We start from the raw sequence: 20331 nt of genomic DNA, 5'->3' as shown, positions 1-20331 counted from the left end.
ATACAATACTACTCAAAGTATTTGTAATATGATTCTTAAGAATTACAAATTAGTCCATTTTTATGCATTTAAATAAGATTGGAATTAAAACAAAAAAAAATTATTTTTTTTTTTACAATTTGGTAGCTTCCCCTACAGGGGAGGGTATTAAATTATTTTAGTGAATTTATTGTTTAACAAAATACATTTTGAGCATTAAAAATCTGTGAAAATTTTTTTTTTAATTTTGGCAGCTCCCATACTCAAAGGGAGATAGATATTCAGGTAAAATTAATTTTTTAAGAAAATAATCCTTAAGTGGTGATAATAAATTTAAAAGAAATTATAAGACTGTTTAAAGTATACAAAGATACAACAATAATTTTAAATAAACCAAGTTGTAATTTTAAGAAAAGAGGTGAAAATTTTTGGCTTTGTTTTTTCAAGAAATACTGAAGAGTAAGGACTAATGAAAAATTACGACTTTTACATTTTGAATGCAACTGGCAACTTGCAAGATAATTTAAATTTAAAATAAATTAAAACAGATTTTTTAAAAAACAAAATAATACTTTTTGTTACCTCACATCATTGCAGTAGTATGTGTAAAACATTTTATAGTGTCTGAAGGGCTATCGATGTGGAAAATGTAGATATAAAAAACTCCATTAACTTTTTTTTTGAAACAAGATATAACTAAAAAAGGAAAATATATGAAGTAATTTTTTGGGGAGGAAGAATATTAAATACAAATTTTTGGTAATTGTGTTCTTCATAAAAAAACTTCAACCTTTGTAAGAAACATTTGTCGCTAAAGTGCCTCAGTAAAGACTGAAATTTTATTTTAGGCAAAACCCTCTTTTTCCAGGTTATGTAACAGGTGTAATACAAAGTTACTCTGTAGATAATACTTGTCTACTAAATTTCAAGAAAATTTGTCAAGAGGGTTCAGTTATAAAACCAAATTCTGGCCAACATACATGTGTACATATGCACAAATGTCCGTCTGACAAAAATAGATTTTTGGACTTAAGAGCATTGGAATAAATACTTTTTTCAGATTATTTATATTTATTTAAATCAATATGTTTTTGTTAAAAAATTTAAAAAATGTCTCCTGAAGCCAAAAAACTTAAAAAAAGACCAATTTTTTTAGATTTTCCTTGACTGATATACATTCTTTCCTGTATAAACTATACCTGCAATAGCAGCATATATCACTATAGCTGGGAAAGTAAAAAATTCAGTTCTGAATCTACTGTAAATCTTCGAGTGAAATTTTGAATTGAAACTTTGATACATTTTTTTCTTTTTTGTTTAACCTCCGGGACCACCGTTAGGTACTGATTTAGAGGAAGAGATGAATGATTTGTAGCGTATGTGAAAATACCATGCCGGATTCGAACCCGGGACCTCAGGATGAAAGCCAAGACGCTACCACTCCCGCCACGGAGGCCGGCGACCCCTTTTTTTATCCTGTTTAGCCTCCGGGAATCATCGTTAGCTATTACTTCAGAGGATGATATGTATGAGTGTAAATGAAGTGTAGTCTTGAGTCTTGTACAGTGTCAGGTCGGCCATTCCTGAGATATGTGGTTAATTGAAACCCAATCACCAAAGAACACCGGTATCCACGATCTAGTACTCAAATTCGTATAAAAGTAACTGCCTTTACTAGGACTTGAACGCTGGAACTCTCGACTTCCAAATCTGCTGATTTGGGAAGATACGTTGACCACTACACCAACCCGGTGGGTTTGACAATTTGATAATCATTTTCTCAAAGTGTAGAAAATTTAAGCACTAAACTAAGCACTTCTTACTTGGACTCAGGTGATTTTTAACATGTCGTCCGGCCTTTGCATTGAGCGCTCGTATGGTCCAGTTTCCCGCAGTTGAAGCACAACTGACGTCTGTCTACTCCTCTTCAATCCGCTGAGACAAGGCCCGAAACCCAACAACAATAGCATCTGTCTTCAGGTACTCGGAGATAGGCACGACAATGTACCCAGCCTATCCGTATGCGAGCCTCTGTTAATTTCATCGCTGCGCGATATGTGGCAACCATTATTCTTTGTAAAAGTTCACGTTCATTCTAGGATTTTTGAGCATATACTAATGAGTTCATGTGTCCCATACAAAGAAATCTAACGGGTTCAAATCTGCTGGCCACGCTATTGGTCCTCTTTGGCCAGTCCACCTATTTGGGAATGTTTCATTAAGATGCTGAGTTACACGGCGACTAAATTGTGCTGGGCTCCGTCATGTTGGAAGTATGTCGGTTGACAAATAGTCGAGTTACGGGAGAAAATTGATGTTCTAATTTTGTCATAATTATTAGGTCTATTGTTGTGAGGAAATTATTACTTATTTTGATACTAATTTACAATACTAGAATTAACAATAAATGAAAACAATTAATATTTTATCGAATTGAACATAAAGTGGAGGACATGAACAGACACATAACTATAACATAATTTTCTGCTATAAATAGGTTGTTTGTAAGCCGATTTTCAAAAATAAAATGTCACTTTGTTCAAAATAAAAGACTTAATATTTTAGAAAATAACATAAATTTTTATAAAAGTAATATTTATGGAGTTATAACACATTGAAAAATAAACATGACCGCCATTTTGTAATTTGCGAAGGTATTTAAGTCCTGATTTTTTTATAATTTTAAAACTTTATTACGAAGACGCTTACCAAATATTAATGTGATTCGTGTATCCGAACTTGAGATATAAATTTTTATTTAAAAATAACAAAGTGGCGGACAGTTGGAGAACGAAGGAGAAATTATAATTTTCCTAACAAGATTTTTCGTTTAGTTTTACAAGTAGAATCCGAAGAAGTACAGCCACCCCTCCATTTTAGAAAAACTATATTATATGTTTTAAATATATTCTTTTTTTCTTTTTTCTCCTCCAGAATGATGAATTTTGTATCCATCTGGTTTCATTAATTTTTTATTTGTTGGAGCCTTTATGTTCCCATATCTTTTATCTGTTTGCTATCAGGCTGCTTAAAAAATTTGATTTGTGTTTTCTTTTGTGACAAATCCATAACACCTTTCAGGAAATTTAAGAAAGATTTACATCAACAGCAGTTCATTTATAGTACAATATTTTTTTTATGGTAATGATTTATAAACAATTAAGTGATTTATCTCCTTTTTATCAGAAAAAATCATCCTCATGAGATTGTTATTTTTTTTTAAAGAAAATACAATCTTTTCTTTTTCATTTGAAACTCCACAAAGTGTGCAGAAATTCCAATTTCTTATTTTGAACGTTTTTGCTAAAGTTGCAATAATTTAATACCATTGACAATCTGCAGCAATTCACTTTCAGTGTTGGCAAAATATTATTTATGCCATTTATATTATCAAACATTGATAGGGATTTCGCAGATTTCTAATTAAGAAACGTGAAAAATGAATGTTTATTCTTGGGTTTTATGTTTAACTGTCATTATTGGTTACTACACAGTAGGACTTAAAATTTTATTCTAATTTATTAGGTACAAGTTGTGACAGGTCGCTAATGTTTAATCTGGTTTGCGAAAATCAAATTTTTTAAAGTTTTATTATAATTACCAAAAGCTTTGTTTGTTTTAAATTCATCAATCATTTAATAAAAAAAAGTAATAAAATATTTTTCCTTTTTTTAGGACAAGATTTTTTAAACCATTTATGAATTAAACAGTTGTATAAAATTTATTAGTGTTATTCAATTTATTTATTTACAGTTTATTTTATTTATAGTTTTTGTAATAACAAAAAGCTAATTAGCTTACCAAAATTCATGGTTAAAATGATTTCTCAGTGATTAAACTTTAATTTTATATTTAACAGGAATTTTAGGTTAGAAATATAAATAAAGTGGATTGATCTAATGTAGCAATCTCTTCAGACTCGATTTACCAGAACAGAATAAAAAAAACATTAGAGTGATCAATTTGTTTTCAATGCAAGCTAAAGATTGGTTAACCAAATAGCTTCGCAAAAAACATGGTCAATCTGATCACGCAAAATATATTGAGAGATATTTTAAAGTTAGTTTCTCTACAATGACCCACCGGGTTGGTCTAGTGGTGAACGCGTCTTTCCAAATCAGCAGATTTGGAAATCGAGAGTTCCAGCGTTCAAGTCCTAGTAAAGCCAGCTATTTTTACACGGACTTGAATACTAGATCGTGGATACCGGTGTTCTTTGGTGGTTGGGTTTCAATTAACCACACATCTCAGGTATGGTCGAACTGAGAATGTACAAGACTACACTTTATTCACACTCATACATATCATCCTCATTCATCCTCTGAAGAATTATCTAAACAGTAGTTACCGGAGGCTAAACAGGAAAAAGAAAGAAAAAGTTTCTCTACAATAAATAAAAAATTATGATTTCGTGTAAACCTCAATTTATTTTATGTCATGCACCCAAATATTTCTAGAAATTTACCCTTTTATTCATGTAATCAATTTAGTAATGCAATCATCAGCTTAGTAATCTTCACAAAAGAAGCTTTTGAAATATTTTTAAAAAAAATTGCTTAAGTCAGCTCTTATCTGGGTATAATTTTTAAGTCAGCATTATTCATCAAGAGTGGAAGATTTATGCATGGTAATTTAAAAATATTTTAACTTTAAAAGTCTCACTATTATTTGTAACCTAAATATTGCTTTGAGTAAGCGATCATTTATTTAATATGAATACGAACACATCTTTTAAAAACCTAAAAGGAATTATTGTTTTGAGTAAATTTCTATGTAAAAAAATGATTTAACAGATCTCAGTACATCTGGCAGTGTTACACAGACAGACAGAAATTTTTCTTTATGTCAGGTAATTTAAATCTAAATCCTGTGAATCATTGTTGTATTACAGTTACAGGAACAACACATCTCAGGAACGGTCGACATTTACATTCATACATATCATCCTTTGATGAAGTAATACCTTACGTGGTTTTAGAGGCTAAATAGAAAAAAGATTGTAAGATTGTCTGTTACAATCTTTGGATGATAAACAGCTTTTATTTGTATAAAAATCACAAATAAATCTTCTGTATTCATTCTATTACATTAGTTAAATATAATTAATTCTTTATATGATATAATTACTAATGAATAAAATTTTATTTCAGATCGACTGATGTTAAAGTTAGTGACATTGATTTTCGTTTAGCGGATAAATTTTTGGTTAGAAATAATGGGTTGATAATTTGTATTGCAAATTTTAAAAATCTTTATTCAAAAAACAGCTGTGATGATGATATTAATAATTGGCCAAGAGATGTGAAACAGTGTAGTATAAAGATTGGATTTCCATCATATTTGAATCAAAATATAACATTTTCTTCAGCCTTTAAAACGGTAATTTTACATATTAATCAGTTCCTAAGTGATGGGAAATGAATCCTAGATTAACATACATACTTATTAGCTGTTTGGCAAGCATGAGTTAGAAAAATTGCTGTTATGCTTGGAATATATAACAAAAATTTAAATTATTTGTTGAATGTACATTGATAATGTTTCACAAAAAATTATACTCGGAAGGGGATCCTCAATCCGAGTTCTGAAAAACAAATAAACAAAAGTTTTTTCAAATTTTATTACGTTTAAGTCTTATTCCATGAAATCATTTTACGAAGCTGTTTGCAAAGTTCTCAGACTGAAAAAAAAAAATTTTTTTAAATATTATAAAACGATTTTACTATATAGTCTCGAGAGCATTTTCGCAAGGGATTTTCGGTCTTTTCTGTTTTTCCCCCACAATGGGTTTTTTACGTTACGTATGAGTAATTCCTTATGTTATAATTATAATTATTGGTATTTTAGAGGTATTTGCAGAGAAATTATAAATATAATTTAATTAAATTTAATCTACGCTAGCTAGTCAAGGTAGGTTAAATTTAAGGTTATAATTATAAGCATATGAAAAAACATGAGAAATTACTAATATGTAAAATGTAAAGTAAAAAAAAAAAAAAAACATTGCGGGGAAAAAACAGAAAAGATCCGGGATTTTTTCAGGTTTGAGAATAAAAGTAATTTCTTGGAAGCAAATCCTGTGAATTACAACGTTTGTGAGTAGCACGGTAGTGGGCATACTGCGCTACGAACCAATAGGATTGTAGTATTTTGGTCGCGTGAATAGACCCCGCCCCACGGCCATCTATGATTTTATTACTTTTCAAATAATTAAATCTCAACTGAATATTGTGCTTTTCATCTTTCAATTAGAAATAAATCAGTTACATCGAATAAAATGTTGCATGTCTTAAATACATAATACATAATTAGTAGGTAAATAAACTTGAAACAGCTCGTTATTTATCATATTCAAAATGAATACAACGAAACTCCTTGTTTGGTAAGCACTCTTTTCATATCCCATACATTGTACTAATAGGAACATTGTTGATCTTTTAATCTTTCTGCCGGATAAATGACTGTAGACGAGGGGTCGTTAAAGACATTGTTGGACGTGATTGGATCCATCTAGATACGTGTTTACTACTTGATGCTGCTCAAGAGAACGATAAAATGTACCATATTCTTAATTCGTTCTTGAGACGAACTTTCCATCTCGTCAACGTCAATGACTCCACGACAGTTTTGAGGTCCCACAGCAGTTCCATTCCATTTTTTTGTATACGTGATTTCAGGATCTTGACATAATTTCTAATAAATTCGCACACACACACACACACACACGCGCGTGCGCGCGTGTAAATGATATTACCACACACATCAAACGGATGAAATTCTGGAACGTGAGGGATGAATTCCTCATCCAGCAGAGTGATGAAAGAATCATTTCATATCTCAGTTAACTGAGATATGAAGCCTCTCGTTTCACGTTGACTAGTATTGTAAGTAAACGGAATCTGGTCCATACGTATTGAGTTGCAGTTTTGTAAACTTTCTTGTTAAAAATGCCAATTCGCGATCATGTCGTAACGTTGTAACGTTTCTTTCGCTTCTTTGCTCTAATCTAGAACTTTTTTAATTTTTTATTCAAAAGCCTTTTGAGACTGTAATCGCAAAATATCCAGTCCATATACGCTTCAAGCACTCGCTCAGTGTCTTGCGTACAGAGTGGCTTACTAAAATAAATATTCTCAACGTGGAAACACTTCGAAACATAGGTTTCGTAGCGATAACCCGAAATGTGTATGCAGGCGAATTAGCAAGGTGACTCGGCAAACGCGCCGAGCGAAATGCTTTTTCATACCCAAAACATCGTGTAATTTTATTAGAACCGGTCTATCAAGATGTTTGCGATGTCAGCAAACTCGAGTATCTTCAGTCGGTGATCATTTAATACGGCATTATTGATTTTTATGACAATTTCGTCGGTCGTACGGTTTTTGGTTGTTACCGTTTTTGGTTTTTAAGCTGATTCATCATCTCGAATGAATGTACTACCCTTTTAAATTTAGTAGCCCTTTTTTTTACTGTCGAAAACACGGGGTAGATGCCTTTAAAGTGTAATTTACCTTGTCGGAGCTAACCTTTTGAAACAAAGTACCTTTGTAAGGGGTTGAATAACATTTTTTCACATTTTTCAGAAAATGTAAAAACTTGTTTGCTTAACCCGATCGGTCATAATCAAGTAACTAAATGTACGTGTCTGAAAATTTTATGCACATCATCTAATTGAAAAATATCGTAATCATTTCGTTATACTTGGCTATTTCTGTTACAGGCCGAGAACTTTCGGAATCTCTGATAATTAGTCTCCAGCAGATAAATCATAAATAACACTTTTATTGAAAGTGGGTCCATTTGAAATTTCAAAAACGTTTCCTATGAAATCGTTTAAAATTATATAGATAATGTTTTAAATCAGCTATAATACTGTTTAATTTCAGGTAAAAATTACAAATCCTTTACTTTCTGTGGGTGGTTTTGTGCCATTGGATGTTGTGCTGATGTTTAAATTAAAGCTATTATAAGGGTCTTCGTCATTTATAATGTATCAAAAAATGTTTATGATTTAAATTATGTTAGTGTTCATTTGAAAAGTTATTTTTACATGTTTGTGTGTAGTCTATTTTGAATTATTCAAGTATATCCAATTTTTGTCCTTTAGTTATATCTAGTTTATGCATGATTTTAATGTAATGAGATGGTTTGCAAGATGGATTCATGACAGAGTGAAGTGCTTTCAAATGTTTTTTCTATTGTTAATAGCATGATTTATCATTAACAAAACTATAATGTAGTCAGTTTTGACTAATGTAGCCTATTTTTATATATGTATGTATAAAGTTAATAATAATTTTTTATCAGGAATGTAATATTTATAAACTGCCTCTTATTTTTAAATTACTTTAATTTGGTCAAGAAGGCTTCCAAAATCGCCAACACAGTTGGAAAGAATGCAAAATCAATAATTATAAACTATAAAAAAAAAGAAATGAAACCGGCTCACAAAGACAAGTTATGGAGTTGCATTGTGCATATATATATAAATAAACTTATTGCATTTATGTTAAATTTTGTGATGTACTTTAATATTTTATTCAATCATTACTTTGATAAAAAAATTATTAATTAGTTATTCTTTATATTAAATATGCATAATGTTGAATTTAGTAAAAGAAAAAAAATTATTAAGGGTAAAAATTAATTGAATATGTTAATATCTACATGCAAAACTATAACTGTAAAATACATGCAACCATACTAAATTTACCAAAAATAGCATAATATTAAAAAAAGTATTACTTGAACACATACTGAAAGGGTTTAAAATATGTATTAATAAAATATATTATTGAAATTCCCTTATAGGTGACCTCCAAACGGGATCTTTACATTCCCCAGACCTACTCACCCCTGAAGTCCTCGTTCAATCATCGGAAGTGCGACACCTCAGCATCGCAACTGTCATGAATGGAGCTGTCCATCACACCTTAGTTCTCCATTAGATAACCTCTTCTTCATCGTCCACTTCTTCTTCATTATAGTGTCTACGATCCTACTGATGACTCTTCAATTCCTACCACTATGCAGCATCGCTGCCACTACATTCTCTGGCGTTATTCTGCCGATCCTAGCCACCACCTCTCTCCTAGCCGACTCCCACCTAGCATAGTCAAGCACTGTGTGCTAAGCCGTATCGATACACCGACAATATAAACAATCGGGCGATCGTCTCCACTTCCTATCGCATAGGAACTTCTTGAAATTGCTACGGCCGGACAGAAACTGAGTCATCTCAAAACTCAATTCTCCATGTCTTTTATCCAGCCATGACTTAATCCTTGGCAACAACCTCCTTGTCTACTCTCCCACCTTACACATGGATCATCTACGCTGCCAGCTATCTAACATCTTTTCTCTGGCTAAACACTTATTGTTCCCAGCTTCTGCGCAAACCGGAATGAAGTTACGTTCCTCTTGTTAGGCGACCTAAATTGGTCGACTTATTTGGGTGTAGGTCTGAATTGCCATGTTGCATAAAACATAATTTTGATTGGTATGAGTGTAGCACTATTTAACTTTAAACTCGTTCGTTTTCTGAGGCACTCACAGTCACAAATGGTGCTGTCAAATCTGGAGTAGGGTTCGCGCTTCCGAGGTTTCAGTCAGTTAGTTTGAGGGAATCATGTTAGGTTGGATGTGAAGATGTTAGTTTGTGACCTACATGAAGGCGAAATTTAATTTGAATTTTACTGATTCAAATGTCTGCCGAGCCATTTACATCGGTGGCATCCCGCTGGCTGATTACTGTGAGATGTAATCAGTTAGAGGGTCTAAAGACGACCTCCGGTAAAACCCATCAGAGCTTGGAACGGAGGGATGGTGTGGCGACCGGTAACGTCACAAGGTGGGTGTCTTCCCCCTACGGGGTTGGGATGGCCGAATACTTATCCACGCCTTCTACTCTCTTTACCGACTCCTCTGCCGCCAGATCCCACAGCGGCATTCCTGCTATTACTAAAACAGCCTCAGTCGAGATGGTTTGGTAGGCTCTTGCAGCTCCAATGGTTAACAGCCGCTGCAAATTAAGCAGTTGATTCCTGGCTCTGTTTTCTGAGAGCCCTTTTAGACGCTAGCGCACCATAAAGGACGACGGATTTCGCCACTGACGCCAACAATCTTCCGTTTCCAGCCTAGCTGGATACTTGTTAACGCGGACAGCTCTACCCCACATGGGCGCAGCATACAGCATGATTGAGGCGGCCACTGACTTTAGCAATTTCCTTATGGATGTTTTAGGCGTTCCATTCCTAGGAATGATCCTACTTAACACCCGCTATCGACCTCTCCGCCTTTTGAACCGCATTCTGGACATGTTTCCAAAGCTTCCCCTGCCATCCATCCATAAACCAAGGTATTTCGCTTTGGCCGTTTGCTTCACCGTCACGCTATCCACCTCTAGAGTGATCTACCTTTGCCTCCTCCTGCCCACCATAACCAGAACGGCAGTTTTCTCCGGTGTAAATTCTAGCTCTTTCCCATTTAGGCATCGGCTGGCTTGTCTTATGGTAGCGTTACTCACCTCATCCACCTCTCGCTCACTGATCCCTGAAACCATCAGCGAAAGGTCATCAGCATAGGCCACGATCTTCGTGTCCCAGGAATACTCCAGACGCAGCACCCCACCGAACACAACATTCCAAAGGAGAATCCCAGCACAGAGACCTGAGGTAACCCCCATGCATGTGGAAGTCGTAGCCGCCACCCTCTACACTCGCTGTGACAGTCCTCTCGTGAAGGTAGTTCTTTAGGACAGTTCGCAAGTATACTCTTACGCCATTCAGTTCCAGGGTCTCCCCAACCGTCCGCCAGGGAACGATGTTAAAGTCATTCCTGATATCCAGCAATATTACCACCGGGATACGCCTTCGCCGCCAGGTGCCTGCTACCTTCTCTCTGCTCCAGGAATTCACTTTCTGGCATCAACGATCGATTTTCCACGGACAAAGTCACACTGCTTGGGTGTGAGGCCCCCCCGCAAGAGCACAGAGGATGCCATACTAAAGGTGATGAATGTAGTTTCCTCTAGTCCATGTAAATGTGTGTTAGGGATTTTTCTGGATGTGTCCGGTGCATTTAACCACTTACGGTGGCCCTTTGCCTTGATTCAGATGCAGACGTGTAAGTTTACATGAAATGAACGAGAAGTGCTCTCAAGTTATTTCAGCCATCGGACCGTTTCCCTGCGTGATGGCGGTTCGGAGGTTCGTAAGACCTTAACTAAAGGATGCCCTCAGGGCAGTGTTTTGAGTCCCCTTCTTTGCATCATAGAATTTGATTCTATGTTGCGTTTAAGGTTGCCATGTGGTTGTCGTGTCAGCTTATGCTGACGACGCGCTGCTACTGATAAAGGGGATTCGCGTAACGAGGTAGAGTTCCGAGCTGCTCGTGCTTGTGAGACACTCCCACTGTGGAGTCTTCAACATAAGATGATTTTCAGGTCAGAGAAAACTACAGTGATGTTGCTTAAAGGCTGATTGGCTGCTTCCAGATGAATCCGGGTTCTGATGGCTGGTCTCGCCGATCGGTACGTTACGACTCAAAAATACCTGGGTGTTATCCTTGATGAGAATTTTCTGTTCAAGGAACATCTACAGTATGTAATAAAAAAGGCCGATGATGCTTTTTATGGAATCCGTAGGGTAATTCATCCCGATTGGGGGTTCCAATTACCGTACCGTGCCTATCCTTTACCGTGCGAAAGGTATCAGCGAAGCTATTATGCTGTATGCTGCGCCTGTCTGGGCTCACCGCATGGCTTTTAGGTATTGCGCGGACAGTTTGCTGCGGGCCCAGCGACTCCTCTTGCTGGCTGTTACAGGCGGTTACAGAACAGTCTTCCGGGAGGCAATCTGTGTTATAGCCGGAGTCAAACCAATAGATATCTTGGCTAATGAGCGTAAGAAACGCTACATTTCCAAGGTAAATAAGCTATTGACGTCAGAAAGAAAGCAGAAGTTTGAAGACCGGGGTCTTGCGCCTTGGCAGGTCAGGTGGGACGAATCCCCCACAGGTCGCTACACGCATGGTATATTTCCTATAGTGTCTGATTTAGGTGCTATTGGATGGATCTCCTCCAATCGGTATATCACACAGTTTGTTTCCGGGCATCATGCCTTTCTGGCGAGTTTGGCTAGGTTTCGTTGGGTGGATTCGAGTGAATACCCGGATTGTGAGACTGATGATACAGTGGACCACGTCCTCTACGTCTGTCCCCAATACGAGGTCGAACGTACACGAGCTGTTAGGGAACTTGAGAGAAAACATTCCTTTCTGGATCTCCAAATTAACTGGATGATCCGCGAAGAGTGGACTATGGTAGCTGGTTTTCTTCGCACCCTTGTGATGTGTAGGTCTGCAGAGGGAGTTTAATCGAGGTACTCGATCGTGGTAGGATCCCGGGTGGCTAGGGTTCCGGCTTAGGCATTGGATTGGTTGAAGGTAGGCGCATTGGCATCGTGCCACGGTTATATTGGTATTTTTTGTGTTTCGCTTTGGGGCTTCCACTAGTGGGGGTGGCCGCGCCGCCGGAGTATGTTAACCCGTGCGACCGGGGGCGTGGCTTCCCTCCGCCGGTGGAGGTCGTGATCGTAACTTGGTAATGACACGAGACATCACGATGGGACCAGGTGGGGGTGCGGAGTTTGTCCTTCAGCTCCTGCACGGTCCGGAATGAGGTTGCGTTCCCCTTGTTAGGTGACCTAAATTGATCGACTTAATTGGGTGTAGGTCTGAATTTCTATGTTGCGTAAAACATAGTTTTGATTGGCATGAGTGTAGCACTGATGTAACTTTAAACTCGTTCGTTCTCCCAGGCATTCAGTCACGAACAGTGTGTCACATCTTTACTAGGCCGGTTAATTAGTTTGAAGGAATCATGGATGTGAAGATGTCCGATTGAGGCCTACGTGAAGGCGAAATTTGATTTGTATTTTACTTATACAAATGTCTGCAGAGGCATTTACATCGGTGGAATCCCGACCGAGGCCTGGCTGATGACTGTGAGATGTAATCAATTAGAGGGTCTACAGACGAACTCCGGTAAAGCCCTTCAGGGCTTGAAACAGAGGGGGTGGTGTGGCGATTGGCAACGTCACAAGGTGGTTTACGGGGTAGGGATGTGAGGTCCCCTGCTGTGTGCAGCTCCTTCTGTAACCGATAGGCCAGGAGTCTCATATATCTTACCCATTGCTTTGAGCAGACACGTACCCTCCCGGCTCTCCTGTATCAGGTCTGGTTTTTGAAGGAGAACCAACCCAAACTCCTTCCAGCATGTCTGGAACAACCCGCACTGCAAAGCACTATTCATCACCACCAGGACCAGCCAGGGGTGTTGTTCCACAAGACTCCTAACGACCACCCCCGGTTCACCATCCGGCCCCGGGCCCTTCTTTTGATTTATTTGCTTTGCTGTATTCTGTAGCTTGCCTACTGTGAAACATCTGGGTTCCTCCATCCTCACCTCCACCCAGACATTCCCTCTATTCCCTCTACTGTTGCAGAGGGAATAGTCTCCTCACAGCATCCGCCTCCTGCTCCTGTGTGAGCGTGGGGAGGTACCTTCCAAACCTCACAGTTACGATCTGGTACACCTGCCCTCAGGGATCTCTATCCACCTCTGCACAAAACCTTCGTCACGCTGCACTTTTTTTCCTTTTTAAACTTAGCTTGAAGGTTCCTTCGTATCATCACCAATTCACCCGTCACCGGAGATCCTCGGTGCCCGTCCTTCTCCTCCCTCTGCAGGCTTCTAAGGGACCTCATCGCCTCCTCCCTCAGCACAGCAATCCTTTGTGTTCACCAGTAGACTCTCCTTCTTCGTAGGCCATTGGTGTCTGCTATCTTGCCGCACTCTTCCTTGAGGACGGTCATGAGCTCCTCCGGCATCATCGGAGGTCGTCGCTGCATTCGGGCAGCACAGTAAAGAGAACTTGCTTCTTTTTAAGTGGAATTCTCAATTTTAAAATGGTTGAAAAATTACTTAACTATTTGCTAATAATAATAATAATTTATATGGTTACAAAATGTTGGTAATGTCCTTTTATAATATTCTCATATCATTTTTCCTGATGAGATACTATTTTCCAATTTGAGAGAAATCTGACCAGGATTCAGATCTTACTTCAACATTAATACATTCAGGGTAACATTGAACATACATTTAAATATTACAAGGAGTAATACAAACAGAAATCAAAGTAACTGATTTTTTCAGTATGGTTATGAAGATATAAGAACAACTTCATGGGGTTTTTCTGATATATCGTTTTCCAAGATAATTAATGATAAAAGTAAAGAAGAAGAATTGATGATCAATTTCAAATTACAGAGGTCCAATCCACTAATTGAAGCTTATTTTTTTGTTCCGAGTATAGGTGAGTGAATTATTTCAATTTTAATTAAACTAATAGCTTTTTAATAATTAGACACAGTCGTTAGGTATAACGACTGACTGACATGAGTAATTGGACTGTCCACCTTTACTCCTCTTTCATGTCAAAATGAACATTTTTTATGAAGAATCAGAAATCATTTAGAATATTTGGTAAAAATATTCCTTGACTGTGAATTTTTAATGCCTTCAACAAGATTGAAGAAAACTGAAATAGCAGATATATATCAGCCAATGATTGGTTTAAATACTTTACGTATAAGAAACAAAGTTTAGAGATAAACCAAGAGATAGGAGGTGTATTAAGAAATTATCAGTTCCATTTTGTTTAAATTCCCTCCTGGGTAATTCATTTCTCCTATGTTTGAAGCTGTTGTAAATAAACCACTCAGTTGTAAAGTCTGTTTAGTGAAACTACTTTTACTGTATCATACCGCTGGAGTCTTCTGTAGGTTTTGTTTATTGCCCAATAAAACCAAGTGTCAGCAACAATAAGAAAATTAAAGATAATAAATAAGTAAATATTTTATTATCGCATTAGTTTTGTTGAAATTATTAATAATTTAATATATTAATATTAAAATCAACCACACTAAATATTTTCACTGGCCTCAACACTCAGTCCACCAATAATCAAGCAAAGTTAATTTATATCTACTCCAAACATAAGTGGGCTGTATTCCACTTTTTAACATGTGACTTTGAAGCCAGAATCTTATCAATGAATATTAAAAAAATTAATTTCCCCCAATTCCTGCTCTTGAAGTTTGTTTTTTCTTAATTACTGCGCAATAACTAAAATAAGAACAATCATTGCAGAGTTATTGACAGAAAAAACTAGTATCTGATTTTTAATGCATTTTAAACTTAACTATACTTTGAAATTACATAACTTTTCTGCAAGGGATTCAGGAATTGAAGCAGTTAAAAAATGCTATTGTTGACATGTTTCACAGAATAACTAAAACGCTTACTTACTTGAACTTGGTATACATAACAAGTTCACATGAACTTGGTGTCCACTTGCCAACATGGTTAAAAAAACTTTATCAATAAAATAAACAAAAAAAGGATTAATACTTAAAATAACATATGGACAAAGAAGCTAACAAAAAATCAAACAGAAAAATGGAACTAGCTTTTCAACTGATAAACAATATGTACAATAAAAAAAACAATCCCCGTAATACAAAAATTAGACATTAGAATAGAGTTATCAATCTGGAATTCCTATATTCAGTGGAATATAGGCATTCCTTAATCCCTAACAAGGATAGGAGAGACAGAGTACTTAGAAGAAAGAAAGGAAAATTCTGAGAAAGAGCTTACTGTAATATTAAAAACAGTGTTTTGTAGTTAACAGTTAATCTGTAATTACAGTTCAATGGGCATTCAGAAGAAAGTTTAGGTGTGGTCCTCTGTGTGAAAATGACATTCGTTTATGACATAATCGATTTAAAATGATCACATGCCTGTGTGAAGAGATGAGTATGAATGACCAAGGGTGTCTAAAGAAAATACTGAATCAGAATCGAATCAGAGAGTTTTTCCTGCAGTCTTAAAAAATCTGTTAGAAAGGGCGGCTGTGAATTAGCAATGCCAGAGACGACAGTGTGGAATGTTTTAAGGAAATGCTTATAATATCTCAGAAGTGTACAACTGTTGCAGACATTGTAGCCTACTGACTATGCTGTGCGTGCCGACTTTGCGATAAAATGTTGCAGCATGAAAATAACGACTTTGTTGATTGTATTGTGCTTAGTGATGACTCAAAATTTCATCTGGTGGAAAAGTTAAAATGCATAATGTCAATTATCTGTGGATCAGAAAATCCTCATGAACTCTTACAATGTGAAAGGGACTCCCCAGAATTAAATACTTTGTGTGCGATATCCCAACATCAAGTGTACAGGCCGTTTTTTTTTTTGCAGAAGCAAGAGTAACATGCTCCTTCTATCTCAAAACAATGGATTTAGGTATAAGATTACTACATGGGTATTCTATAGTTCATTTTTGAAACAAGCTGTGAAAATTATTGAATGATTGCCATATTGGTTAGGGTAGTTATAACCTAAAGTTTATTATATCAAAATGTTTGTTTTCAATTCCTTTAAAATGGCACATCACAACCCTACCCTTTCCATTTAAAATTTTTGAGTTGCCTCTCAAGGGAAGTTGCAGTGTCATTGCCATTCCAAGAATAGATTATTTAGAGGTAAAAGCATTAACTAAATTTCATTTTTCTATGTTTAACGGTTGAAAATTTAATTAAGAGTATTAAGTTCTCTATATAAAGAATGTCCAGGAAAGTCCAAATTTAAGGGACTGATTCCAGATATCCAAATAAAAAAAAAGTTCATGCAGACAAATTCCTTATCCTACTTCATTTTCCTGTCTGCCATTTTGAGTTTTTCCATTAAAAATTTATCTTAAGAATGAAGTGAGATATTCTGTTCATGTACTCAACATCTATAAAATAAATAAGTTTGAAATTTTAACTCTGAAAATTGCAGCTGTTAAAAATTTTTAATTATTAATAGTTTTGTAAGTATTAGTTTAACTGAAATTATACTTATACTATTACATAAAATGTTGGGCCTTTTATTATGAATAAAATGATACCTTATTTTTCAAATAGGTAGATAAAACAGCTGAGATATGGCTGAAATAGTTATAGTGGAACATAAAAATTACGGTGTAACAATTTTGTGCCTTTTTCAGGTAGGAAGAATTGCTAATCTCATTTTCTCTGTCTAAGTACTTTAAAGTATTAAAGAACTAACCATATTTTGTTATCTTCTTTGTATATTATAATTAATCTTTCTTTTGAAATAAAACCATTTATATTTTTGTTTATGGTCATGTACTATTGCACAATATAATAATTATCATTTTTGTTTCAAGTGCAACTTGGTATTGCAATGGCTGTCTTCTGGATGGATCCAAGATCTCCAGAGAGAATAGTAATTGTAGGTTTATTATTAACAACTCATTGTTTTAATCTTCAGACTATGATGATGCAAGTACCTCATCATGGGAATGTAAAAACTCCATTTATAAGTAAGTTTTTTAAAAATTATTTATGAAAAATGATAGAAGTAGCTTTGAATTGTACTACTAAGTCCCAGTTTCTTCTGAATTGTCCATCATTCATGTCTTGCATCATTTTTGCAATTGCAAGTGGATAACAGAAGTAAAGAAAAAATCAATCTAGCCTCATTTTTCTTATCAAATTTTACATTAAAATCATATATTCCATTACCATCTTCCTATTTAAAAGATCAAAGTTGGATTTAGATTTGTGATAGAAAAGGTGGTGATAAAAATTTCAAAGGTTCTGTTAAATATTATTTTTTTATTTGTATGTATCTTAAATCTGTTTCTACAATCTAGTTACACTTACTGTTGTAATATGAAGGCTTTTCTAAATATTTTTAACTCTACTTTTTTGATAATTTACCTTAATAATGTTATTTATGTCACAATTTGATTAAAATATTTGCACTGTAATAATAATCTATTAACAATTAAGCAAATGTTTAATATACAAAACCATAAATGCTAAAAACACTATACATTTATGCTTTTTAAACACTGTTTTATCCTGTGGTACAGGTGTCACCCCAAAATTTTAAGCTTACTAGTGAGTCAGCAGAACCTGGCATTCTAGTATCCTTTTACTGTAATGCATTGTTCTGTCATTATTTATAATACTACAAATTTTCTGCTAATTTATTACATAGTGATTGTTTGGAGTAGTGGTAAATGTATGTATACAGCAATTTTATGAGTAAACTAGTGTTTAAAATTAGTTATAATTGAATTACTTAAGTTTTAACATTAGAAATTAAATGACACATGATTCAGTTAATACTTTAATTAGCATTACACATAATTAGGGCTTTGTCATAGATACATTTTATAATAGAATAATATTATAAATTTACAGTTATCTCATCAAGAACTCTTCTTATTTTTATTTTTAATTTGATATTATAATGATCCATTGATGAATCAAATTATTATAATTAACTGTCATTACAGTCTTTAAAAAAAGTAGAAATAAATAAAACCACTATAAACTCAACAATGCCCTAATACCATCAAATCGCTAAATTATGAGTTTCCTTATTGTTACTTTCACTCTCATTGTCATCTTCCAAAGGAATTATGAGATTCCTTATAATAATGCTTATACATGAAAATAAATTTGCTGAACAATTCCGCAAATTAGCTTATACTAAATAACCTTTTACTTTAGAGCACACCGTTTCAATGGGGTTTAAATCTGTATGTATGGGAGTAATTGTAACACTTTATATTTGTTTTTCTTCAGAATTTCATCTAGCAAATATAAAATGGATTCATAAAGCAAATACAAAATCTGTATTTTTCTGTTTTCGTTTATTAAATTATATAGTTGAGGTTTCAGTGTATAAGACAAGAATGTAATAGTTAGTATTTGCATAACTGATACTGCATTTATTTTCTTGGATATGATATAGGGTATTTTTTTTTAATAAACTGTGATACAATTAACTCTGTGTGAATTGAATATTGTTCATGATTAAAGGTGAATAATATTGTCTGTGAATATTACTGATTTTTTAGGAAGATATATTATTAATTTTTTTATTGAATAGACACAGACATAATAAATTAATAATAATGTCACAGCCTTTATATTTAAATTAGAAGTCTCAAATAAAAATAAGAATTGTTCAATTTCATTTCTGATGGATTCAGTTTGATTGCTTTACAAGTCAGCTAACAAGATATACAGAAATTTAACATTATGACTGAGAAAAATATTATTGTCATTAATTTAAATACTATCTACACAATTAGCTATGTTAATTCTACTTGAAATCCATAAGACAATATTTTTACCTGAATTGAAAGTTAGATACTTAAAAATAATTTTAAGAATAATAGCTGCAGGTAACTTTGATTCTGTTTTGTTATTTCAGGGGCTGGTAATACCCCATCTAAATTAGTAGTTACCCCAAGCTAAATTAGTAGTTTTTGCAGTTGGGTAAAGCTGACTTATAGTTTTATTGATATACTGTATTTAATTCCAGCGTTTACAAGAAAAAATGTAATACATAAAACCAATTACTATACTATTCAATTAATATTTAAATCTATAAATAAAATAGATCCATTTAAATATTTGTATTTTGAATGCTAAATTATTTATTTATCTATTTTTAGTGAAGGTGAGTGTTTTATCATTCCTTATGACTGTGTTGCATTTAATAATAACCATCATATTAAGAAAAATGATCACAACATCATATAATCCTTCATGGATTTCTTTTGTAACTACATGGACAACTAGGAATCCAGTCATCAGAAGAATATTCTTCCTAAACATGAATCCTAAGGTAAGTATGTCTTTTCACTTAAGAATCCTTTTTATTTTTTTAATATAAAAAGAATAAGATGCATAACCTAAACTGTTCCTCATACGCTGCAAACTATATGATTAAAAAAGGATTTTAAGTATAATTTGAGATAAATGACTAGAAAGGTTTTTTATTCAATGACGATGAAAATAATGCTACTTTTAATCATAATCCCCGGCTACAGTTAGGCCCATCTTTCTGTGAGGTTTCATACTCTGGTAGTAAAGAATTGTTCACCTTGGTGTCTCAACTGTTCTTAATTGCTCATTATTACCGCCGAACTCACTGCAATGTCAAACTGTCTGAGAGGACATACCAAAAAAATGCAATGGTGCAAGTCAGGACTGCAAGGTGGATGTGGCAGCACCTCCTGATCCGACTTTTGTACTGTTTCCAGCATCTTTTGTATGAGAGTGTGCGTTACTATGCCGAAGAACTGCAGGTTTCACTTTATTTTCTAGCATCTCACAATAGTACTCTCTTTGATTGTACATTGACTTCAAATAACTGTAATAAATTGGGTCTTTAAAACCCCAAAACACTGTTAGC

General features: G+C 34.6%; 1 protein-coding gene across 2 annotated transcripts in view; it reads left to right on the top strand.

Moving 5' to 3' along the window:
- The window catches only part of LOC142320880 (acetylcholine receptor subunit beta-type unc-29-like), a 43572-nt gene that overhangs the window by 16871 nt on the left and 6370 nt on the right, over positions 1-20331 (top strand). For both annotated transcript variants that reach the window (XM_075358862.1, XM_075358861.1), the window contains 4 exons: positions 5130-5358; positions 14198-14357; positions 17279-17434; positions 19589-19761. In XM_075358862.1, the coding sequence (XP_075214977.1) occupies positions 5130-5358; positions 14198-14357; positions 17279-17434; positions 19589-19761 (718 nt within the window). The remainder of the gene's footprint in view (positions 1-5129; positions 5359-14197; positions 14358-17278; positions 17435-19588; positions 19762-20331) is intronic.

This window comes from Lycorma delicatula, chromosome 3, assembly GCF_047948215.1.
Source record: "Lycorma delicatula isolate Av1 chromosome 3, ASM4794821v1, whole genome shotgun sequence".
NCBI classification, from domain to species: Eukaryota; Metazoa; Arthropoda; class Insecta; order Hemiptera; family Fulgoridae; genus Lycorma; species Lycorma delicatula.
Note: the sequence above shows the minus strand (reverse complement) of the source record. Positions and strands in the feature narration are given on the sequence as shown.